Below are 26,101 nucleotides of genomic sequence, written 5' to 3'. Positions count from 1 at the left end.
TTTGTTACCCTGTAGTTCTAAGATGGTTGCTAAATCCCTAGACTTCATAGTGATGTTCCTGGCAAAAATGTGAAAGCTCAGTAGTACCTATGCATAGCTCCTTTTATCAGAAGAGCAAATGCTTTCCAGCAGATTTTATCTAGGTCTATTAGGCAGAACTACATCATATATCTGCATATTACTAAAGAGCCTGAGAAACCAAGTATTTTGCTTTTCTAGCTTCTATAGTGATGGAAGGCAGTGGAAAAATGGAGAGGGAAGTATGGATGGATGTCATCAGCCCACCTAGCAGGGAGAATGTCAAAGAACTAAATACTGGGTTAAGGGTCATTTTTGGGAAAATTGATAGCTGCCTGAGTAGTAATATTTCTTTTTTTCTTCTTCTCCTGTCTTCTTTCTTTAAGAAATAAATTGTACAGCTAGGTGCTAGTGGCTTATGCCTATAATCATAGCTACTCAGCAGGCAGAGATTAGGGGGATTGAGGTTTGAGCCAGGCCAGGCAAAAAGCAAGACCCTATCTCAAAAATAACTAACACAAAAAAGGGCTGGTGGAATACTCAAGTGGAAGAGTGCCTGCCTAGCAAAGCCCTGAGTTCAGGACTCAGAGTTCAGAGTTTTGAGAGTTTTGGACTGCCAAAAAAAATTAGTTGTACAAAACAATGGGTTTCATTATGACATTTTCATATTTGCACACTAGGTACTTTGATCATATTTACCCCCATTGCCCTCTCTTGTTTTCCTTCCTCCTTCTGTTATTCCCCTTCTTCCCCCAAATTTTTCCCCTTCTGCTTTCATGTCTTGTCTGGAACTCTGGGCTGTCTTACTTGGTGTGCAACCACTCTACCATTTGATCCACACCCCCAGTCCTTTTGCTTTTAGTTTGTTTTTTAACTAGGCTCTCCTGCTTTTGTCCAGGCTAGCCTCATCCCGTGATCCTATCTTAACCTCTGACGTAGCTGGGATTATAGGCATGAACCACCACATACAGCTGTTTTTTTTTAAAAGTCGATTCCCCATATGAAAGAAAACATGCATATTTATCATTTTGAGTCTGGCTTATTTCACTTAGCATGATGGTCTCCAGTTCCATCCATTTTCTTAACAATTACATTACTTTGTTCTTTATGGCTGAATAATATTTCATTGTGTGTGTGTGTATATGTATATATACAAATCTCTATGTGTATATACATATATATCTCCTATTTTCTTTATCCAGTCAGTTGTGCAGCTTCTTTAGTTATATCAAGTACACAAAGAAGCTGCCTCACTTTAGCAAGTGTTTGGTTAGAACCATTGCAAATGTCAAACAAATTAACTCAAATGATACTAGTTTAAAAAGACAGTTGAATGCCACATGAACCTGAAAAGTCCAACAGTAAATCTAATGCTTATGCAACTTGATCCAGGGTTTCAAATGGTCTCAGTACAATCGAATTCCTCTCCATCTCTCAACTCATGATCCCTTTGTATTAGTTACACTCTCAGCCAGATCCCTTCATATAGCAATTCTTTCTAGCCCCAGACTTACATACTCACAGCCTCCAATCCAATGGAAAAAAGTGCTTCTCTTTCCCAACTGTTAAGTCCTGGACCCATCTTGACTTAAATTACCTCTGAACTAGTCACTTTGGCCAGTGAGATGTCAGGCTCTTACTGAATTAAGTTATAGGCTATGCCTGGACCATAGAATAAATGTAAGAGGACTGCTATCAGCAAAAACAGAGTTGATGCACATGGTAAGTATCTACTGTGGTCCTGTATGTTTTGAGAACTTCCCTCACAAGGAAATGCTTGGAAGGCACCATTCACTTCACCTCTTCTTAACTGTTGGGATTTTTAAATTCTATTAACATAAGCAAAGTGCTCCAGCTGCCAAAGGATACAACTTCCTCAGAAGACTACTCTCACAGTTCCTTATATTCCCAGTAATGTCCCAGTGTACCTGAGGCAACAAAGTGTTTACTGGGAAAGTCTCTTGACTAATCAACCTCCTAGTACACATATGTAGATATTTGTTACTGGACTATGTGACCTAATTTTATCTAGCTATAGTTTTATTACTTGGCCAGTTATTATTTTCTCATATGTAAAATGGGGATAATAAATTGGTATATTTGACTGATAGCATTATTGTAAGAATCCTAATGAAATAGTTATAAAACACTTCAGATTATGAACAAGGTGACAGATTCCTGTATCTCATAATAGTTTGTAACACTTTTTTTTTTAGCACTTTTTGATTTACTTTGATATTTTGAAAATATTTTTACCTAACAAGTAGTAGACATGAAAAATGATATAAAACAATAAAATTATACAAACAAATTGCACTGTCACTATGTATGTTTGGGAAAATATTTATTTTTACCTAGAATAATTTTAATCTCTTATTTGTCTTTGAATTATGTCTATTTCTAATTGATTGATTTTTGTCCCTTTCCTAGGTACTTCTTCAGAAAACTATCAGAAATATCATAGAAAAATGTAAGAACTAAGAATTTATTTACGCTTTTGAAAACCCTGTATTCTAAAATTTATGAAGCTAATACAGTTGTCAATCAATAAATGCAGATGTTTATCATTCAATATTTGTTGAGGATTTAGATTTTCTATGTGCTAGGACTGTTCTAATTGCTGGACATATAGTAATAAACAAACTTGATTACAAACAAAATCTCTGCCCCCCTGAGTCCACATTCTAGTTGGAAGTGATGAATAATAAACAAATAAGCAAGTAAATTTATACTGTGTTATATGGTAATGAATGGTATGGGGAAAAATAAAGCAAGATGGGGAAAAGGAGTATTAGGGTGGAGGTTTGCTATTTTACATAGTGTTTTCAGGGGAGTCCTCATTGAAAAGGAGGACATTTGAGCAGATGTGTAAAGAAAGAGACAGAGCAAGCTTGGTGAAAGAGTATTCTAGGTAGATGAGATAGTCAGGAGAGCCCTGAGGCAAGAAGGACAGCCTGGGCATCTGGAGTAGAGAGGTAGTTGAAGTGAGAAAAGAAGCAGGAGGCATTGTAGTCCAATGTGAGTGAGTTAGGAAGACTTTGAGGAATCACATGGCATGACTCATTGTAGGGGAATCTCCCTGGCTGTTATGAGAATAAATTATGAGGAAGCAAGGAATTAAGAAGATGATAGTTAGGATGCTATTGTTCTCTGAGTGTGGACCAGAGTGGGAAGAGCAGAGGTGGGGAGATGACAGATTTTGGATGTATTTTAAAAGTAGAACTGACAAGATCTGTTGATGGACTGAATGCTAGGTTGGGAGAAAATATAGTCAAGACTGACTCCATAGTTTGACTTAATAGCAGATCTGTAAAATAACATTTTATAAAATGTGTTTGATACATTTCTTACTGAAGTTACTTGGTTAAAATTGAATTAGTAGATTTAAGCTTCATTTTGTGCAAATTTATCATTAAGTATTTATTAATTCACATTGGCTATTAAACAAGTTTGGATGTACTGGTAGAAATCATTTCCTTCTTGTTCTTTCCTTACTTGGTTTTCTGTCAGTCTAGCTTTCTGAAATTCTGTAAAATTGACATGCCATTCTAGTTCTTGCACAATTGCCAAAATTATTTCTCTCTTAAAGCAAGAAGTCTCCAAGGTACATGTTTTTTGTTCCTAATTTATATCAAATGAAATACAATATTATGGGAAAAATCATACTTGTGGATTTTAAATGATTGTTTTGTTTAACTAAATTGAATTATACTTCTAATCTAATTCCTTATATTCTTGGTAGTCTGAAAAAAAACTTTGCTTTTTGTGAATTGCTGAAAAGGAGCTGCTGTATTCAGTATTGCTTCAGGAGTTTTTACAAAATATGTGCTAATTACTTATTCTTGAAACTTTATAAAAGTTTAAGAACAGATTGACCACTTTTGGGCCCTGGGAATACATAACAAAGGATTATACACCTAATTGTTTCTAAAAAACACTTATGTACTAGGATTTACTTAATGCAATTCTGTATCTGACAGAATTATTGTTATTATTATTGTTGAACTAATGATGCCAATATCTCTTGCTTTTGAGGCTCCTGCAAAAAACAAACAAACAAACAAAACAAATAGAGTTGCCAATTATTAAGATGGGGAAGACCGAGGAAACTCATATTACTAGAGGAACAGTTTGGTTTGTGGTATGTGAACTGAATGGTAGAGTCTGTTCGTGAGAGAGACAGGGTCTAAGTTCAAAGAGGAAGTCACAGTCTGGATTGTGAATGACCTTGAGGGCTGGGATTTTATATTTATCCTGAATGTGTTAAGAACCCCTGAAAGATTTTCAGCAGGACAGAAGCAGATTGTGAAAAGTTTAAATACCTTAACCCTTGAAGAATTTGAAGGAACTTACAGAAAAATCAGATAAGTTTAAAAATAAAGTTAGGAGACACCATCAAGAAAATGAAAGGGGCTAGGAATGTGGTTCAGTAGTAGAGCACTTGCCTAGCATGTATGGGGTCCTGGGTTCTACCCCCAGCACTGCCAAAAAAGAGAAAGAAGAAAAAGCAATATGAAAAGCCAGCCAACAGTATGGGAGAAAACATTTGAAGATCCATAAATATCTGGTAAGGGACTTGTATACAGAATATATAAAGAACTCTTACAAGTCAATTATGAAAGGACAAATAACCCAATTTAAAAATAAGCAAAGTATCTGAACAGACATTGCTCCACAGATAATATACAGATGGCCAATAAGGAAATGAAAACAGGCTGACTATGATTAGCCCTGAGGGAAATGCAAATCAAAACTAATGAGATGGCAATTTGCACTTACTGGGATGACTACATTCAAAAAGACAGTAACGAATGTTAGCTTGAGTGTGGAGAAGTTAAAATCCTCATGCATTGCTAGGGGGAATTTTAAACGATGAAGGTGATTTGGAAATGGTTTGGCAGTTTCCAAAATATATGATATGTTAATAATATCTTAATAAAGCTATAAAAAAGTTAAGAGAACAGAAAATTTTATTGGGAGATGTAGATAAGAGGCAAGGGAATTTGAACAAAAGTTAATAATTCACAGAGTTAAGAGTCAGATGCTTTAATTGAGTCAAATTTGGGCTTTCAGTTTCTTAAGATATAAGGAAAACTATAACTTTTTGATGGATTTTTCTGACTTTCAAATAATTATGTGCAACTCTTCACATCTTAAACTAGATTTCTCTTACCACAATTAAATGGCAAACAGTACTATGTTGTCTTGTTTGTTAGGAATCTAAAGCATAGGTGTTCTGTGCTAACACCAGAGTCAGAGTGAGAATTCATATACTTTTAAGTGTACATTTCTGTTGAATTTTTGCTTACCTAATGAAAATTGCTACCTGTTATTCTTCTTTATAGAGATGTGCATGATTAGTTTTCTGTCTTGAAGAAATAACTAGCAACAAAGAAAAAAGATAGTTTGGAAGGAGTGATTAGAGTGAAGAAATTACTATTGTAATATTCTAAGTGAGGCATCAGAAGGACCTGAACTTTAGCAGAAAGGAAAAATTTGTGAACAATTCATGAGGTTCTCAATGAGGTTTTTTGTTTGTTTGTTGTGGTACTGGGACTTGAACTCAGGGTCTTTTACTTGCTATGCAAGTACTCTTCCATTTGAGCCACACTTCTAGCCCTTTTTGCTTTAAGTTATTTTTCAGATAGAGTCTTGCTTTTTGCCCAGGCCAGCCTGGGTCTGTGATCCTCCAACCTGTGTCTCCTATGCCTGGCTTGTTTGTTGAGGTGAGAATCTTTTAACTGTTTTGCCTGGGCTGACCTTGAAATACAGTCCTCAAGATCGTTGCCTCCTAAGTAGCTGGGATCCCACCTGGCCACTATAGTTCTTAATGACTAATTGGTTGAGGCAAGATGATGGAATCCAAATTGGCCCTCACCTCTGACTTAGGGAACAAGTTGAAAGAGTAGATTGGTGTGATGGTGAAATACCTAAGGCATATTGAAGTGGATCTATCCAGCAAGCTAGTCAGATATCCCATCCTGAGTAACAGGGGAGAGGTCCTGGCTGAGGATGTAGTTGTCTCCATGGGAAAGTATACAGAATAAGAAGAGAATAGCTTTAGTGTGGTAGCCTTCTTACAAATATATCTGTATTCAAATGGTGAGGAAGGAAAGAAAATCTATTCTGTTAATCTTTAGTAAATTCTTCTATAAATGACAGTGGAAATTATAAAAGGTAAATCACTTAGGTTATTGGAAATGATGATAGATCACTTTTTAAAAAATCCATAGTTTACAATGCAATGCATTCTTAAGAAAGAGTGATGTTTGGATAATAATGATACCAGTTTGGAGCAACTATTATCCACTAGATGTTTTGGCGCTGTCTTGAATTAAACAGAACATTTACAAAATTAAAACCCTATAACTTTGACATAGTAGGTAAGGGAAAAAAGGAGTTTTATTTATATTGTCCTAAGTAGACCCTCTGCAATGACTGTTGAAATGACCATTGAAATGAGAGCAAAGGTAATAGGATGTTCCTGATTCTTGTTTTGCCTAGATGCTGCCCTTTCCTTAAAAAATAAAACCTACCACTTGTATATGCAAAGAAAATAGAGATTTGTTTATTTTTAAATAACTGATTTAAATTTCCCATGGGCCTTCATCACTCTTCTCCCCTATTTAACTGGGAAATGAAGAATTAAGCTTTTTTATTATCACTCAAGTACTTCCAGTTAGAAGTCTTTTTTTAGATCCATGCTAAATCTAGATTTTTCTCCCCACTCTGTATTCCTAAGAATGGAATGTAAGTAGGAGTCATACCTCATGATTTGCCTGTGGCAGTCCCAGTTTATGTTGGTTTTTCTGGTATAATTCATGATCGAGTGCCCTTACTTAGTTTGGACAAATAGTCACCCTAAATAAAGGTGGCATAGAGGCAGACCTTGTAGCAAGGATGGGGTATAATGAAGTTGGGGCCTGAGGATATCTGGAATTCACAAACTAACTTGGATTTTTATTTATTATACTACAGAGTTTCTAGTTGGCCTTATACCTGGGCTGGGCTCCACTGGTAAAGACATTGACTGGTAAACTTAAGATTCTATTTAGGATCTGAACTCTTTCATTGCTGATTTCCCCTCACCTTGTCTTTTGTTGTTTCCCTAAACCCTTTGGGTCTACTCGAAGTCTTCCACCCAGACTCAGACTAGGCTGCGTTTCGGCAACCTTTGTGGTAAAAGTCACAGCAGCCCTGTGGCAGATACCTTGCCTCTAAATTTGACCATCTCCTGAATTGCCCGTGATATATGGAGTTTTGAGAACTTGTTTATAATGTTAAGGAAATCTCAGGAGGGCTAATTGGGTTCCCCTCTCTGCCTGAGCATCTTAAGCTCCTACTATTTTTATGTTGAGTTGTCCTGTGTGAATATTTTCTCCTAGAGTTCTTTTATTTCTTTTTTCTCCTTCCTACTTTCCTTCCTTCCTTTCTGCTTTCCTCCCTCCCTCCCTCTTTCCCTCCCTCCTTCCCTTCTCTTCCTCTTTTCCTCCCTCCTTCCTTCCTCATAGATAAAATAAGAAATGACAGGTATCCTCCCTCCCACAAGAATTTGTGAAAGATAAGATCAGAACACCAATCTGCCAGCATTAGTCTATCACATATCTCGAAGCTACTTAGGAAAAAGCTAAGAATACACTAAGAAGATAAAAAGACCAAGAATGCTTATTTCTTTGGTAATAGTTATTTGTGTCCCATGAAGGAGGGTAAGTGACTTCTCTGTCACCTCCATACAAGTTCCAAAAGAATCATTTGAAAGGTTCAACACATGTCCCCTGGAATTTGTTTGGTGGCTCATACTTGAACACTCTAAAGGTAAGAGAGTTGGAAGTTTTGAAATGGCAGGATAAAGATGAAGATAGAGAGGTACTTTTAGTGTTTGGCATAACAAAGATTTGTGCATAATAACTACAGGTCAAACATGAATTCCACAGGAGGCCAATATGGATCACTTTGAAAGGGATTATGCCCAGTATGACTTCCTGCAAAGGGTAAAGTAACCTCAATCAAAAGAGATTTCTATCATCAAATGCAAAGTCTGAGGAAATCATTAATAGCCACAAGTAGGAGTGCTCCATTAATAGAGAAATTACCAAAGAACCCCTCAAAATACTTCCAGTTTGAAGGAGTCAGCATTTGGCTATCTGTCACATCAAAAGGGAACCAGTGGCATCTTATAGTAGTATCAGTCACAATCAAGATCAAGATCAAGAAGCCCTTACTACAACTCCTTCCCTCTAATCCAGTGCTAGAGGAATCCAAAGAGTGGCTACCAAATAAAAGAGGGACAAGAATAAGAAATAGAAGGGAGACCTACCATGGTTGCTTTTCCTATTGTGTGATCTGAATCTTAATCAGGCCCCAGCTGGGAAAAAGAAATTTAAATTATATTGACTTTGGAGTTGTGATACTACATTAGACATTTTATTACCTAAAAATAGCTATTTATTATATCAGAAAAACAATAATTAGAAAAAAAGTCTACCTGAAAATTCATTCAGAAGCAAGAAAGAACTACTTAGACAGTATGAGTTTAAAGGGAAATAGGAAAGAATAAAACTCTGCTTACTGAATTCAACTTTTCAATTAATTAGTAATAGGAATTTTTAAATTTTTCTTCTCACATTTGGCTTTCAACTCCGTTGTCTTGCTAAGAAGTCCACCTGTTGCTCAGATCTTGTTTTGGTGAAGAAAGTCTGAGCTTTGATTCTTTCATATTTCTCTTTAAAATGGCCAATTCTCTTCTTAATCCTCTCCCTCTTGTTCACATAAAGTCAAGAACAATCTCATTTGTGGAAGGCCAAAAGAGAAAGGATATTTATTTAAAAAAACTATTGTCCCATATTTGAAATTCTTACCACAAGAATCCTGGGAAAAAAGATTTTTATCCCTTTTGTATAGATGATGTAAACAAGAATCAAGACAGGTTAAAACGCAGCTTTCTCAAGTTTACTCAGGAGCAAAGTTGGGCTTTAAAGCCATGTGTGTGATTCTGAACAATATACCTTATTCTCCATGTGTTGTCTCACTGATAAGTGTGTAAATATATTGCCTTTTATCATTAAATTCTAACGCTTTTCTAACAGATTGTATTTTTCTATAGGGTAATTATTTCCATATGACTATCTTTATTTTAACTAAGATTTTAGGATTCTTGCAAGTTACTGAAAGATAAGTAAATACCTCTGATTTGTTCTTACCATAGAGTGATGACATTGACAGACCAAAATATTTCTCCAGAACCAAAGTGTACTTCAAATTCAGCATCAGGTAATAGATGGTAACACTATATTCATGAGTATGTATTTCCTTATTTCTGCTCTCATATACTGTGTGTTAGCAAACGAGGTACCCCAAGAAACTGAGGACTTTTAGTTTAGTTGTTTTTAAGAAAGAAATATTGGCAAGGCTAGAAAGTGGATCTTAACAATCCCTACAGCACTCATCATTTATTTATTTAATAAATGTCTACTGAGTTACGTACTCTGTACTAAGCATTGCCATTTAAACTGGGAAGCGGCTGTTTCCCTGCCTTTGCAGGTCTGAATAGTAGGAGAGGACAACAAATAAATGGATATATTGTGGCCAAATGTGATGACTGAAAAGTAGTGAGATCAACAAAATGTCCTGCATTATTGGCATTCATATTTAGCTTATTAGAATAGACTTTACAGTTACATCCTTGTTAACTTCTATATCTCAGATTTCTGTTTTATTTCTTGCAACAAATTTTGTAGTCTCTATTTGGAAGTAAACTTGCAACTTCAAGGAACAATTGATGGTTTTAAATGTTTGTATGAACTAAAGTATGTGTATTTATTTGCATAATCTTCACTTTAAGAAATTCCTTTTTTTTTTGGTGAGATTTGAACTAAGGGCTTCACAATTACAAAGCAGGCACTTTACCTCTTTAGCCACACATCCAGTTCATTTTGCTCTGGTTATTTTGAGATGGGGGTGCCTCGTGAACTATTTGTCCAGGCTGGCCTCAAAGTGCATCCTCCTGATCTCAGATCTCGGCCTCTGAAGTAGCTAGGATTATAGGCATGAGCCACTGGGGCACCCAGCTAAGAAATTCTTTTAATGAGCATTTACTAAATGCTAGGCATTATGTTAGGAACTATGAGTACAAAAATTATTTAAAATAATTTCTGTTCTGAGCAAAATGATTCTAGAGATAAAATCCAAGCTTGCAAAAGCACAGATCCTTGGAAGGAGTACTGTCTTTTACTCTGGAGGGTGAACATTAGGGGTCATGATGGTAGGGCAGAGTACTGATTTTAGAATTATATATGCTTTTGTATTCTTTTATGTGTGGATTAACCTGAAATTGAAAAAGAAATAAGTCATGTTTTTCTCTAAAGATATGTTTTATATATTCCTTAATTCAAGAAACCCAATTGTGTTCTATTTGTATTCCAGGCTCTTACTAAGTGTTAAGAAATGGAAAAATGATTGTTTTCCTGCCCTCAAGGATCTTGTAGTCTTGTAACAGAAATAAATAGGAAATTATTTCTCAGGCAACTCCTGCTCAGGCTCCTTTGAAAACTTATCCTGCTGTTAGCCATTAAGTGTGAGAACTCTTCAAAACTAATTCCTAGATTCTAATCTTTCTTTATGTGAAAAATCCGTACATGCACACAGTGGATTTTGAGCATATTTACCCCTGTCCCTTGTATTATGTTACCTTCCCCTCCTTCTCCCTTTTTTTTTTTTTTTTTTTTGCAATACTGGAGCTTGAACTCAGGGTCTACACCTTGAGCCACTCCACCAACCCTTTTTTTGTGAAGGGTTTTTTCAAGATATGGTCTCACAAACTATTTCCCCTGGCTGAACTGTGATCTTCCTGATCTCTGCCTCCTGAGTAGCTAGGATTACAAGGCATGAGCCATTGGTATCTGTGTTTGTTTAATGAAATCAGGTGCAGTAACATTTTGTGCATGTATTTTAACAAGTGCTTTCTCATCTTGATGAATTTTCCCTTTATTAATATAAAGCGATCTTCTTTGTTTCTTCTGAGTAATGTTAAAGTTTGTTTTATTAGATATGAGTATAGCTACTCCTGCCTGCTTTTGAGGTCCATGTGTTTGGAAAATCTTTTTTACATCCTTTCACTCTAAGCCTATGCTTGTCATCCTGTGAGGTGCATTTCTTGTAGGCAACAAATAGTTGGGTCTTGCTTTTTAATTCAATTTGCCATTCTATGCATTTTGATTGAGGAGTTAATACCATTAACATTCAGCATTAATATTAAAAGCCATGTGTTATTTTCAGGTCATTTTCTTGTTTTTATTATGCTTTCTTCTTTCCTATTCCTCCTTTCCCAATCTGTTCATTTAGGTTTATTCTTTCTTGAATTTTCTTGGTTGTGTTTCTCCTCTTCTGCGTATGTGTAGATTTTCTTTAAGTATCTTCTGAAGTTTTGGTCTAGGGTCATGAATTTCTTTAGTTCTTGTGTATCATGGAAAATTTTGCTGGATTCACTCATCTAAGTTGACATTTGTTTTCTTTTAGAGATTAGATGATATCATTCCATGCCCTCCTTGCATTTAGAGTTTGTCTTGAGAAATCTGCTGTTATTCTGATGAGTTTTTCTTCATATGTGACTTGTCATGTCTCTTTTGCAGCTTTCAATATCTTTCTTTGTTCTGTATATTTAATATTTTGATTACAATATGTGTCAGGGTATTTCTTTTCTGATCTTTCCTGTTTGGTGTTCTGAAAGCCTCCGATGCCTGAATGACCCTTTCTTTAATTCAAATTGGAGATGTTTTCTTCTATTATTTTCTTGACTAAGTTATCCATACCTTTAGCTTCTATTTCTCCTCCTTCTATATGCATGGTTTGTAGGTTTGGGCTTTTGATGGTGTCCCAGAAGTCTTGCATGATCTGTTTTGTTCTTTCTTAGTGTTTTCCACTGTCTTTGACTAATTGCTCTAAATCCTCTATTTTATCTTCAGTCCCTGATACTCTATTTTCAACTTGTTCTGTACTGTTAGTGAGGCTTTTCTAATCTCTCTCTCTACTCTCCTTCTCTCTGTGCTGTGGTTTGAACCCAGGGCCTCATGCTTGCTAAGCATGTACTCTACTACTTGAGCCATACTCCCTTCCCTCTAATCTCTTTAATCTACCACCTGATATGCATGTATAGGCATCTTCAGGGCTTCTGCATTTTCCCTCATCCTAGACTCTTCCTTGATGTTAAGACCATTTATGTAGCTGTCTTCTGAATATCTCCTCTTGAGTACTTCAGAGGCATTTCAACTATTCATTAATTCAGTGCATTCACAAAAGTACTTATTAAGTACCTGTAGAGTTATACAAATTCTTTCAGTTGCTAGGAAACATGACCAATTCCTTGCCCTGATAGAACTTACATTGTAGTGGAGGAGGAAAGATAATAAATATATATAAAGAAGAGTAATGAGGAAAATTAGGCAGGGCAAACAGAATGTGAGTAGTCATGCTATTTTCTTTTTTGGTAGTACTGGGATTTGAACTCAGGGCCTCACACTTTCTACATAGGTGCTCTATCAATTGAACCACCTGGCCAGATAGGATAGTCTTATTCAAGGAAATGGCATTTATGCTGAGCCTGAATTGAGAGAATGGGCTATGTGAAAATTTGATGGCAGGCCATGTTGGGCAAAGAAAACAAGTGAAAATGCCATAACATGGGAATATGCTTAGCAAGTTTGAAGAAGAGGAAAGAAGTTAGTGTGGCTGGAGCAGAGTGAGTAAGAATACAAATGGTTGAAATTGTGGTCCGAGAGCAGTAAAAAGTTATGTGTCATGGTAAGAACTAGGGATTTTATTGTAAATGTGCTTAGAGCATATTAGAGCAGAGACATGATCAGGTACACATTTTTAATTTTTTTATTTGAAATTTTTATTTCATTTTAATTAAATTTAAATAGCCTTATGAAATGGTGGCTGCCACCTTGGACAATACTATTCTAAGATAAATATTATATATATATTATATAATGTATATAATATGTGTATACTAATACATAGATATTTATAAGTAAGATGGAAAATAATCTGTGAATCTGTGATTCACGTGTCTGTCTGCTTAAACCACTATAATTCACTCCAGGGGATAAAACTCCAGACTGAAGGAACTCTTTAAGTTTCTAAGAGCCCTTGGGTTCTGTGCATCTATGTGTAATGTTGCTCTGGTCTTAAGGTTCTAACTGGTGCTATTAGTCTATCTTCTAAAGACTTAGGTATATAGAATTATCACTTCAGCTACCATATGGAGAATAGAGTAAGGGAGCAAGGAGACCTTGTTAACCTAGTGCTTGGTCAGATAATAGTGTCTTATACTAAGGTAGTGGCAGTGGTATGACTTAAAATTTATTTTAAAGTCAGATTGCCAAAATTATCTGATTTAGCTGAATGTTAGGGAAGAGAGAAAATAGAAATATAGGATAAATACTGAATTCTTGACTTGAGCACATAAGTGAATGGTGGTATCATTTATTGAAATGGAAGGGAAGCATTGTAGGTCAGAGCAAGTTAGGAAAATGATTAAGAAAATTTGTTTTGCAACAAGGGGATTGGACTATGAGCACATGATAAAAGCGAGAGCACACAAGGGCGGGGTGAGGATAGGTAAGACACCTAAAAAACTAGCTAGCATTTGTTGCCGTTAATGCAGAGAAACTAAAGCAGATACTTTAAAGCAACTGAGGCCAATAGGAAAAGGGGAACAGGTACTAGAGAAAAGGTTAGATCAAAAAGAATTAACCTAGAAGGTAACACCCACGCACAGGAAATCAATGTGAGTCAATGCCCTGTATAGCTATCCTTATCTCAACCAGCAAAAACCCTTGTTCCTTCCTATTATTGCTTATACTCTCTCTACAACAAAATTAGATATAAGGGCAAAATAGTTTCTGCTGGGTATTGAGGGGGGGGAGGGGGAGGGGGCGGAGTGGGTGGTAAGGGAGGGGGTGGGGGCAGGGGGGAGAAATGAACCAAGCCTTGTATGCACATATGAATAATAAAAGAAAAATTAAAAAAAAAAGATTTGTTTTGGACATTTTAAATTTTATCTATCAACTTACATGAATGTGACACATACATGCTGTGTTATTTCACTATTCTGGATGATAGAACCCAGAATAGAGGTAATCTTTGGAAAGGAACTGCCAACTGGGAAAGACTAACTACAGGGTTAACTTCCAGGGTTCTGGAAATGTTTTTTATATCTTGATCTGGATGGTTGGCACATTGCTGAATACATATACACTTAAGACCTGTGACTTACTGTATGTAGGATGCCTTTTGATAAAATACTTTAAAATGGAGACTCTTATTAGCCTTCAAGTGGAGATGTTATGAAGGCAGTTTGTGACATAGGAGTCTGAAAATCAGAGCAGAGACTGGTGCTGTAGCTATATGTTTGGAGTCAGCATGTAGATGTTTTTGAAGCCATAGAATTAGATTAAATCTTGTAGGAAGTGAAAACAAATAGAAGAGAGACATCTAAAAAGAACTTTATGCATATGCATCTCTTTCTTCCAACATTTAGAAGTAGGGAAAGAGAAGTATCCAGCAAAGGCAACTAAGACTTAATGCAGTTGTAGGAAAACCAGGAGAGAAGCCAGAGATGAATGTCCTGAGGGAGCGACTCCAACAATGACAAAAGTAATCAGGAGATTAAATAAAATGAGGGTTGAAGACTGAGAATTGTCACAACCCAGACCTAACATAGTCCCAATCGTCGTGATTGTGCAAATGTAGTATAGCAAACCAGAAACCTGCAAGGGGAGAGAGGGTCGTCCTCTTCCCTTTTCTATGCAATCTATTATAAAATCTTAGTGCCAGTTTTATCTCCTACAGAACTCTCAAACTCACCTACTTCTTGACACCCTGAAAAATGAAGATGGCAGGAGTGATTAGCCTCTAGAGTTACCAGATTTAGCAAATAAAGATGTAGACTCTCCAGTGAAATTTGAATTCAGATAAATAGCAAATAATACTTCAATATAAATAAGTATGCCCCAAATACTGTATACATTTGTACTATTATATGGGATATACTTACACTAAAATTTTTTATGTTTTTCTGAAATTCACATTTATCTGGGCATCCTGTATTTTCTCTGGCAACTCTATTTCAGTCTCTAAAATGAGTCTGAAGAATATGTAAGCGCTGCATGAATCATAGAATGACAGACTTTGCATGCCAGATTAAGGAGTGTGTGTTTTGTTTTTTAGAAGTTTGAGTTTTAACATGAGGGTAGTGGAAAGCCATTGATGAGTTTTAAGCAAATGATACTAGGTTTATATTTTAGGTTTACAAAAAAGTGAACTACAAATGACCCAAGCATTGTATGCACATATGAATAATAAAACAATAAAAATTTAAAAAAAGAAGTGGACTACAGAGGGAAGTGAATTAGGAAGTTATTGGTTCCTTAAATCAAGATAGTGCTGTATATAAAGAAAAGTTGAATATGCAGTATTAAGTACATATAATAAAATTGGCACATAGCAGATAATAAATAGTGTTGCTTTGGACTGAATCTGGAGAATGAAGAAAATGGAAGACTGAGGAGGAACCATAAAGGGAGGCAGACAGGAAAGATGTTCAACACTTGTTTTATTGAGGTCCAGAAAGATAGGACAGGAAAGAGGTCTGCTGATATCAGCAGTAGCTAAAACTGGATTGTTCTGGATCTGAAAGTAAAGAGTAGGAGAAGTAAAGTTGGTGTTAAACAGCTCTTTGAAGAAATATGACTTATGGACAAGAGGAGCTGTAGCAGGAAGGTGATACTGGGTAGGGAAAGTTTTTGATAAGCTAAGCAAAGCCTGAATTTGTTTTAAATGCTTATAGAGCCAGGTATAGTGGCAGGCACCTGTAGTCTCTGCTACTCGATGATTGAGGCAAGAAAGTGGCTCAAGTCTAGAAATTCAACACTATGGGCAACAAGGCAAGATTTTGTCTCAAAAATTAAATAAATGAATAAATAATAAATAAATAAATATTGATAGAAAAGTTGCGGTAGAAGGGAAAGCCCCAAGACACAGGAGAGTGGAAATGGTAGGGTAATGAATGAAGAATGTTAATTACATATACATTTCTCTACTAATTGAAAAGAAAATCTCTTCTGTGAAACCTGGAGCTCTGCAGCTAAAGATATTTTTAAGGATATATTTTCCCTAGCCACAGCAAGTAAAATCAACATAGATGAAGTTTGTCTTCCTAAACTATTACAAAGGCACAGTCATTAAAATCAGGGTGTTTGTTTTGTTTTGAATTTGAATAATTGTTTTCAGTTAATGACAGGTTAAATAGAGTATTGAGCTATGTTTTTATTTATAGATAATGAAACTTGTGAAGTTTTACTGCCTGAGGAAACTTGCCCTTCAACCCTCAAAAAAACAAAGAAAAAAGCAAGTATTGAATCAGAATATTTCTATAAATCATAATTTCATTAATAAAGGATGCACTTTTAAGTAACACTTTTATAGCAACTATTTTTCAGCTATTTAATGGAATAATTAAAAGCATTTTGGAGTTTAAAAAATTAGATTATTCTTTTGTGAAAAAAATGCAGCAGATAGCTGAATGTGTACTCTAAGTTTAAAGAAAGAAGTAAAATCTATTTTATATTTTTCCAAGTTCCTTTTGAATAACTGGACATTCATTAGTTACTAATGTAAGGTAAAAATGATAAATTTACTATGTAGCCAGAGTACCATTTTATGATTACTTGTAAGTTATTAATTATATCTTTTTGCTTTGCCATTCCAGTCAAGTATATAGTTGGAGTTTTGTTGTTGTCGTTGTTATTGTTTACTTGTTAGTTTGTTGGTACCTATTTTATACCTGAGAAAACTGAGGCTTAGATTTTCACCATTTTTTTGTAGGAGCTGCTGCAGGTCTTTATTGATCTAAAACTTACTCTCTTCCCATTGCACCATGCTGAATGTTTTATAGATTTGGAGGCCAGTTGCAAAAGGGCAAAGTGTTAACAAGGAGACCCATTAGTAAGAAGTTAGAAAGATTTTTTTGGTAGGGATTGTGGTGGCTTTGATAAGGGTATTTTATAAGAGAGATGGAGAGCTATACATAGATTAAAGATAATTTTGCCTGTATATTTGATGGATTGACATACAGGATGAAGGAGTGAGAAATGTTAAGAAAGACTGCCAGGTTTCACAATCAAGAGACTGGAAGAAAAAATATTTGCCAAATATTCATCTAACAGGATTAATATCCAGAATATAAAAAGAACTCAGAAAGTTAATCATCAAAATAACAATTCAGTCAATAAATTGGCAAATGAACTGAAAGATACTTTTCAAATGAAGAGGTACAAATAGTCAATAAATACATGAAAAAGTGTTTAACACCTTTAGCTATAGGGAAATACCAAACAAAACTACGTTGAGATTCTACCTTGTCCCAGTCAAAATGGTTATTATCAAGAAAATAAATAACAACAAATGCTGATGGTAGGAATGTAGATTAGTGTAGCCACTATGGAAATCAGTATGGAGGTTCCTCAAAAAACTTAAACTAGCACTCCCATATGACCTAGCCATACAACTTCTGAGTGTATACCCTGAAGAAGCAAAGTCAGCTTGCTATAGAGAAACCTGTATACCCATGTTTATTGTGGCAAAATTATAGTCAAATTACAGAATCAGCCTAGGTGTCAATCAATGTATGAAAGGATAAATAAAATGTGATCTATGTCTATATATCTATACACATACACATATATACAGTGGAGTTCTACACAGCCATTATGAGTAATGAAATTATGTCATTTACTGAAAAATGGATTAAACTGGAGATCATCTTTTTCAGTGAAATATGCCAGTTCCACAAATACAAGTATCACATTTTTTTCTCTCACTTGTGTATGCTAGGGGAAAATCAAACCAAAAAAACCAAGGTTAGGAAAATAAAAAGGGGACAACTAGGGAAGTAGTAAAGAAAGGAAAAAGGGAGAGGGAGGAGTAGGGAAAAGAAAGGGTAACAGAGGGGATAAATATGAAAGTACTTTATGTGCATGTACAGAAATGTCATGATGAAACCCCTTACTATTTACAATTGATACATGCCAATAATATATTTGATTAGTTGTTGCATACTGTAAAAAGACTTCTAAGTTTCTGTCTTGAGCAGTTGTTATGGTGAAGATGCTACTTAATGTTGGAAAGACAGGAGGTCTGAAGATACATGAAAATGGAAATGTTGAGGGGGCATTGGCTATAAATCTAGAGGTCAGGAGAGCACCTGAGAACTGTACAGTAATCCTTGAAAACACCAGTAATGTAGAAAAAATGGGCAGAAAGAGGAAAACAAATAGAATATGGTAGCACAGAAATCAAGAAAGAGCATTTTAGCCATCCAAAGGGAGGTGGTCAACAACTTTGAATGGTGCTTGCAGGTCTATTGTGATAAAGAACTATAAAAAGTCAATTATAAGATTTCCACTTTCTAGTCCAGCACATACAAATCTTAGAAGTCGCCACTCTGTCCTAACAAGTAAAAAGGTGAACAAATTGAAAAATGATCAACTCTGCTTAGATTTGTTAAAAAAAGTGAAGTCACAGGGCAACTGCTGCACCAAACATTGGAGAGACAGATAGAAGAATCCAGAGAATCACAACTTACCAGACTAGAAGCCCATAAGTACAAATACCCATGGGAACCATTGCCAGGATAGGAAAACCTAAACTGTATATATAAATTTCTAGAGGCTTAGTGCGGACAAGTCTGAGAGTTAAAAACATCAGAGAGATCCAGTCATCCTCCACTGACAGTTTTGTCAGCTTTATATTCAGGTCTTCAGGTAAAATCCCCCATGCTTCTGTCAGGGGAGAGGGAAAAGGGCCATTTTGAAGTAAGCCAGACCTCTCTGTCCTCAGAAGAAGGTATTTTCCCAGAGTCAAATTTGCTGGAGTCTTATCTGAGCCTAGTCTACCTGGGGGATGGGAAATGCCTAACTCTAACCCTCGTAAGCCACTCTATCCCACTTAAGGGAAGGAGGGACAAAAATAATCAAGAAGTCCTGGTAAAGTTCATAGTTGACAGTGCAGGGGCGTAGACTCACCAAAAGTCCCGAGCACCTTATCAGGATGCATCCTTTCGCCCATACCTCATCACTGCTTAGTGAAGCCGCATTTACCACAAATCCTTTGACCCAGTAGAGCATGTCCTCCTTTCAACAACAAATCACAAAGCATACTAAAACAGTTTGAAGAGATTGAACAAGTATCAGGACCATAGTCATATGTTAGGAATGTCGGAAATGTAAAAAAACTGTGACTTAATATGTTAAGGTCTTCAATGGAAAAAGTAGACAATATGGAAGAAATGACGGATTGTGATAGCAGAGAAGTAGGCATTCTAAGAAATAATCAGAAAGAAATGTCAGAGATTGAAAATATTGAAACCCAAATAAAAAATACCCTTAATGGACTCAGAGTAGAATAGACACAATTAAAGAAAAATTCTCTGAGTTTGAAGATATGACAATAGAAACTTCCAAAACTAAAAAACAAAAAGAAAGAAGATTGAAAGAAAAACCTGTAACAGAAAATCCAGGAATTTTAGGACAATTACAAAATGTGTAATATACATATAAATATACCGGAAAGAAAGGAAACAAAGCAACTGAAATATTTGAAGCAATACTGAAGGAGAATTCCCCAAATTTATTTAAAGCACAGATCTAGGAAGCTAAGAGAACACCAAGAAGGATAAATGCCCCAAACACCCAATCATATGACATTCAAACCTCAGAAAAATCAAAGATAAAATATTAAAAATAGCTAGGTGGAATGGTTCAAGTGGTAGAGCTCCTGCCTAGCAAGCACGAGACCCTGAGTTCAAACCCCAGTGCCACCACACACACGCATACGAAATTAAAAACAGCCAAAGGAAAAGGCCATCTTCCTACAGAGGAACACAAATAACAATTACAGATTTCTCAGAAGCCATGAAGCAAGAAGAGAGTGAAATGAAATATTTAGAGCATTAAGAGAGATGAAGATAATAACAAAACCCCTACCAATGTAGAATTCTGTACCCTGAGAAGTTCTTCTTCAAAAGTGTAAGAGAAAGAAAGACTTTCTTAGATAAACAAAATTGAACAATACCAGTGACCTTCCTTGTGAGAAATGCTGAAAGAATTTCTTTAGGGAGAAGGAAAATGATAGGGGTGAAACTCAGATCTATGCAAAGAAAGAACATCAAGAATGAATAAGCAAAAATAAAACAATTTTATTGTTCTTAATTGATCTATCATAACAATGAAATAAATTGTATATGTCTATATATACACATATATTTATACTTATGCAAAGTGAAATAAATGAAAACCAAGCCATTTTACAAGGAACAGGAGAGAGGAATTAGGAATATTGTGTTATTATAAGATTTACTACATATAAAAATGGTATAGTGTTGGTTTAAAATGGATTTGGATAAGTTGTAAATTTATATTGCAAACTCTAGGCAACCACTGCAAAGAGAAAAAAGGAAATAGAATTGATGTACTAAGAAAGGAGAGAAAAATGGAATGATATAAGATAATCAGTTTAAGCCATAAATGCAGAAAAGGTGTGAAGACAAAAATAGGAAAAAAAGAATAAGGGTAAAAATATAAAACAACAACAAATATAGTTGACATTACTCAAACTGAACTAATCTCTTTAAAGGCCTGCAGTCTAAATTCTTCAATTAAAATCAGAGGGTTTTCAGAGTGAATAGAAAATAAGACTCAACTACATGTTTGGGGTTTGTTTATATTTTTATACTACTGGAGTTTGTTGTAGTTTTGTGTGTGTGTTTGTGTGTGGTACTGGGATTTGAACCCAGGGCCTACACCTTGATGACATTTTTTGAGATAGGGTCTTGTGAACTATTTCCCTGGGGTAGTTTCGAACTGCAGTCCTCCTGATCTCTGTCTCCTGAGTAGCTAGGTTTACAGATGTGAGCCACCAGTGCCTGGCTATTACTAGAGTTTGAATTTAGGGCCTTGCACTTGCTAGGCAGAAGCTCACCACTTGAGCCACACCTCCAGTCCTTTTGGCTTGAGTTATGTTTCAGTTAGGGTTTCATGTTTTTGCCTGGGCCAGCTTCAGATCATGGTACTCTTACCTATGCCTCCTGCATGAGTGGTAGCATAGGTGTGTGCCACCATGCCCAGCTTATTGATTGAGATGAGGTCTCACTAATTTTTTGTTTGGGCTGGTCTGGAACTATAATCATCCTGATCTGTGCCTCCTGAGCAGCTAGGATTGCAGGTGCGAGCCACCACACCCAGTCCCAGCCACATGTTCTTTTTTAAAATATGAAACACTCTTTGAATATAAAAACACATTTAGATTAGTAATAAGGATGATAAAAAATAGTAAGGGGATGGAGAAAGATATACTACTCTTAACAGTAAAGAAAATAGGAGTAGCTATATTAATTTCAGACAGGGTAGACTTCAGGTAAAGGAAAATTATCAGGGATAAAGAAATATCACATCAGGGTAAAGGGGCCAAGACTCCAGAAGACACAAAAATTCTTAATATATTTGTACCTAACAAAAGAAAATCAAAATACACAAGGCAGCAAGTAATGGAACTGCAAGGAGAATTAGATGAATCCAACTGTTATAATTTGAGACTTCAACACCCCTTTATCAGAGATGGACAGGTCTAGTAGTCAGGAAATCAGTAAGGACATAGTTGAACTCAAGAGCATCATCAAACCTGGGTGCCATGGCGTGCATGTGCCTGTCATCCGAAGCCACTTGGGAGGCTGAGATTGGGAGGATTGCTGTTCTAGGCCACCCTGGGCAAACATATTTATGAACCACCCCCCATCTCAATGAAAAAAAGCTGGCCCTGGTGGCATGCATCTGTCATCCAAGCTACAGTGGAAAATATAAAATAGGAGGATCACAATCCAGACTGTCCCTGGCAAGAAGCAATAGCCTCTTTGCAAAACAACCAGAACAAAAAGGGCTGAAGGCATGGCTCAAGCGGTAGAGTGCCTGATTAACAAGTGCAAAGCCTTGAGTTCAAACCTCAATACCACCAAAGAAAAAAAAAAGCACCATCAACTTAGCATATGTGACGTGAATAGACTACTTTATTCAACAACAAATTGCACATTCTTCTCAACCACACATAGATCATTCACCAAGACACATCACATTTGAGACCATAAAGTACTTCTTAACAAATTTAAAACAATAGAAATTGCTCAACTGGGCATGTAGCTCACTGGTAAGAATGCTTACCTAGTATGCATGCAGCTCTGGGTTCAATCCCCAGCACCATGTGCATACACAAAACAAATTTAAATAGTAAATAAATAAATAGAAATCATACAATATATGCTCTTAGACTACAATAGAAGTAAAGTAAAATAATAGCTGAAAAATTCCCAAATATATGGAAATTTTACAACATGTTTTTAAATAACATAGATCAAAAAGGAAATCTTTTTTTTTTTGGTTCTGGGGTTTGAACTCAGGGCCTACACCTGAGCTACTCCACCAGCCATTTTTTTGTGATGGGTTTTTTCAACATAGGGTCTCATGAACTATTTGCCTGGGCTGACTTTGATCTGCCATCCTCCTAATCTCTGCCTCCTGAATAGGTAGGATTACCAGCATGATCTTAGAAATCTTTTTTTTTTTTTTAATAGGCCTGGGGTTTGACCTCAGGGCTTTGAACTTGCAAAGCAGGCACTCTACCACTTGAGCCATGCCTCCAGTCCTCAAAGAAGAAATCTCATTCTTTTGAAAATCTTTTGAGCTCAATGAAAATATAATTTATCAAAAATTTTGATATGCAGAAAAATCAGTGCCTACAGGATATTTTATAGCATGGAATGTATATATTACCAAAGCAGATGGCTGGGGATGTAGCTCAGTGGTAAAACACTTGGCAGCATGCATGAGGCCCTGAGTTCAATCTGTATCCCCACACAAAAGAAAAAAAAAAAAAGCTTCTCAGCTTGACAAATGCACTATTATCAACTGACCAACAGAGCTAATTCCCTTAAGTGTTTGCAATGGGCCTTTTCTTTTCTTGGACTTTTAACCTTTTGCTGCCCATCCCTTTAATAAGGGATGGGCCTTATTAAACTGCCAAGCTGACAATTTTATATCCCAAAACTTTGCTTTTCTGTTGTGATTTTTCAATAGGAAGCTCAAAGTGAACTGGGGCTTTCATTTCTGAGGCCATGATAATACTTAGCAAACTCAATGAATCGTTAGCTGAATCCAAACGTAGAAAAAAATTAAAAGTCATTGATTTGGAAAAAAGAAGGAGAAGTGGAAAGATCTAAAATTAGTCTATGTTAGGAAATTCCTACCTTAGGAGACTAGAAAAAGAAAATTGAATTAAAGTAAGCAGAAGAAAAGAAGTAATAAAAAATTAAAAGAGAAATCTTTGAAATTGAAAATAAGAAATGAAGAGAGAAAACGAACAAAATAAAAAGCCAGTTCTTTGAAAAGATCAATACAATTGATGTCTTTAGCCAAACTAAGGAAAAGAGAAGGATGACACATATTGCTAATATCAGAAATGACAGAAGGGACATCAATACAGATTCTATAGGCATTAAATAATTGTAAAGGAATATTATGAATAACTTTGCCCACTTGTTTGACAGTCTACATAAAATGGATCAATTCCTTAAAGGCACAATCTGCCAAAATTCACACAAGAGAAAAGTAGATATAGGCTTATATATATTAGAGAAATTTAATATTTAATAACCTTACAACACAAAGCACCAAGTGGAGTTCACTGATGAATTCTATAAACACTGAGAGAAATTATACCAATTCTCTATAATCTCTTTCATAAGACTGAAGCAAAATGAATACTTCCTACCTTATTCTGTGAGGTCAGCATGTACCAAAACCAGACAAAGACATTGCGAGGCCAGGCGCCGGTGGCTCATGCCTATAATCCTAGTGACTTAGGAGGTAGAGATCAGGAGGATCGTGGTTCAAAGCCAGCCCGGGCAAATAGTTCACAAGACCCTATTTCAAAAATACCCATCACAAAAAAGGGCTGGTGGAATCGCTCAAGGTGTAGGCCCTGAGTTCAAACCCCAGTACCACACACACACACAAAAATACATTGCAAGAAAACCGCAGATCAATATGCCTCATGAACGTAGTTACAAAAATCCTCTATAAAATACAAGCAAATTGAACAATATATTAAAAAGTATATACCACAACCAAGTGAGATTTATTCCAGACATTCAAGACTGAAAATCAGTTAATGTAACTGATCACATCAATGACTAAATAAGAAAAATTTCATGACTGTATCAATAGATGCAGGAATAGCATTTGACAAAACCCAATACTCATTCATGAAACTCAGCAAACTAGGAATGAAGAATAACTTCCTCAATTTAGTAAAGAAGATCTTAAAAACAAAAAACCTTCAGTTAATAACATATTTACTGATAAGCTTAAAACTTTCTCACAAGGATCAGAAACAAGGCAAGGATGTCCTTTCTCATTACTGCTTTTCAACATTGTGCTGGATGCCCTAGCTAGTGTAGTAAGACAAGAAAAGGAGATAAAATGTATACAGATTGAAAAGTAAGAAAGATAATTTGAAAGAACTGACAAAAGAAACCTTCCTACAACTATTAAGCATGGTAGCAGGATACAAAGTTCATATGAAAAATTCAAATTCTTCCTACTTAGAAATGAACAAGTAGAATTTGAAATTAAAAGCATATCTTGATTTATATTAGCACCAAAAAATAAAATACTTAGGTATGAATCTAACAAAATCTTTATGAAGGAAGCTAGAAAACTCTGATGGAAGTATCAAAAAATTAAATAAATAGTATTCCATATTCATGGACAGGAAGACTCAATATTGTCAAGGTGTCAGTTTTTATTCAGGTGTGGAGGTACATGCCTGTAATCCCAGCTACTCAGGTGGAGGCAGGAGGATTGCAGGTTCAAGACCAGCCCGGGAAAAGTTAGACCCTATATAAAAAAAAATCCAAGTAAAAGGGCTAGGGTGTGGCAAAGTACTTGCCTAGCATATACAAGACCCTGGCTTCAATCCCCAGTAGGGATGTCAAATTTTCCTAGCAGATCTATGCATTCAGTGCAATTCCAGGCAAAACTCTTAGCAAGTTATTTTGTTTATATTGAAAATTTTATTCTAAATATTATATGGAGAGGAAAAATATTCAGAATAACTAACTCAACACTGAGGAACAAAGCCAGAGAACTGATACTACCACCTTCAAGAATTACTGTAAAGCTACAGTAATCATGACAGTGTGTGTTTGGTGAAAGAACAGGCAATGAATCAGAGTAGAGAGCCCTGAAACAGACCCCCATAAACGTAGTCAAATGGTCTTGGACAAAGGGGTAAAGGCAGTATAGTGGACAAAAGTTGATCCTTTCTACAAGTAGTGCTGGAATAGTACATCTATATACAAAAAAAGTGAACCTAGACACAGACTTTATATCTGTTTCATGAACTAACTCAGAATTGATCATAGACCTAGATGTAAAATGCAAAACTGTACGACTCCTTGACGATAACATAGGGAAATACCTAGGTGATCTTGGGTATGGTGATAAATTTTTTGTTACAATGCCAAAGGTGAAGTCCGTACAAGAAATAATTGATAGCTGGACCTCATGAAAACATTGTTTTAAAAAACCCTTCTGATTTGTGAAAGACAATGTCTAGAGAATGAGAAGACAAGCCACACACTGGGGGAACGCATTTGCAAAAGACAAATTTTATAATGGGCCATTATCCAAAATACACAAAGAACTTTTAAAACTAAACAATATAAAGATGAAAAAAATGGGCAAGCGACCTGAATAGACACTTTGGTGAAAAGATACACAGAGGAAAAGGGGTGTATCAAAAGTTGTTGGACATCACATACTACTGGGAATAGCAAATTCAAACATTAAAGTACTGCTACACACATCCTAGAATGGCCCAAATCCAAAACACTGACAATACCAAGTGCTGGTGAGAAGGTTGAACGGCAGGGACTCTCACTCATTACTTGTGGGGATACGAAGTAGTAGAACCACTT

The 26,101-nt window shown here is 35.8% G+C and overlaps 1 protein-coding gene across 1 annotated transcript in view; it reads left to right on the top strand.

Annotated features, from left to right (window-relative positions):
• The window catches only part of Meikin (meiotic kinetochore factor), a 76,324-nt gene that overhangs the window by 22,809 nt on the left and 27,414 nt on the right, over nt 1-26,101 (top strand). The window contains exons 7-9 of the mRNA XM_074057393.1: nt 2,449-2,488; nt 9,224-9,288; nt 16,355-16,425. Coding sequence (XP_073913494.1) covers nt 2,449-2,488; nt 9,224-9,288; nt 16,355-16,425 — 176 coding nt within the window. The remainder of the gene's footprint in view (nt 1-2,448; nt 2,489-9,223; nt 9,289-16,354; nt 16,426-26,101) is intronic.

The sequence above is a fragment of the Castor canadensis genome, chromosome 16 (assembly GCF_047511655.1).
Source record: "Castor canadensis chromosome 16, mCasCan1.hap1v2, whole genome shotgun sequence".
Lineage (NCBI taxonomy): Eukaryota > Metazoa > Chordata > Mammalia > Rodentia > Castoridae > Castor > Castor canadensis.
Note: the sequence above shows the minus strand (reverse complement) of the source record. Positions and strands in the feature narration are given on the sequence as shown.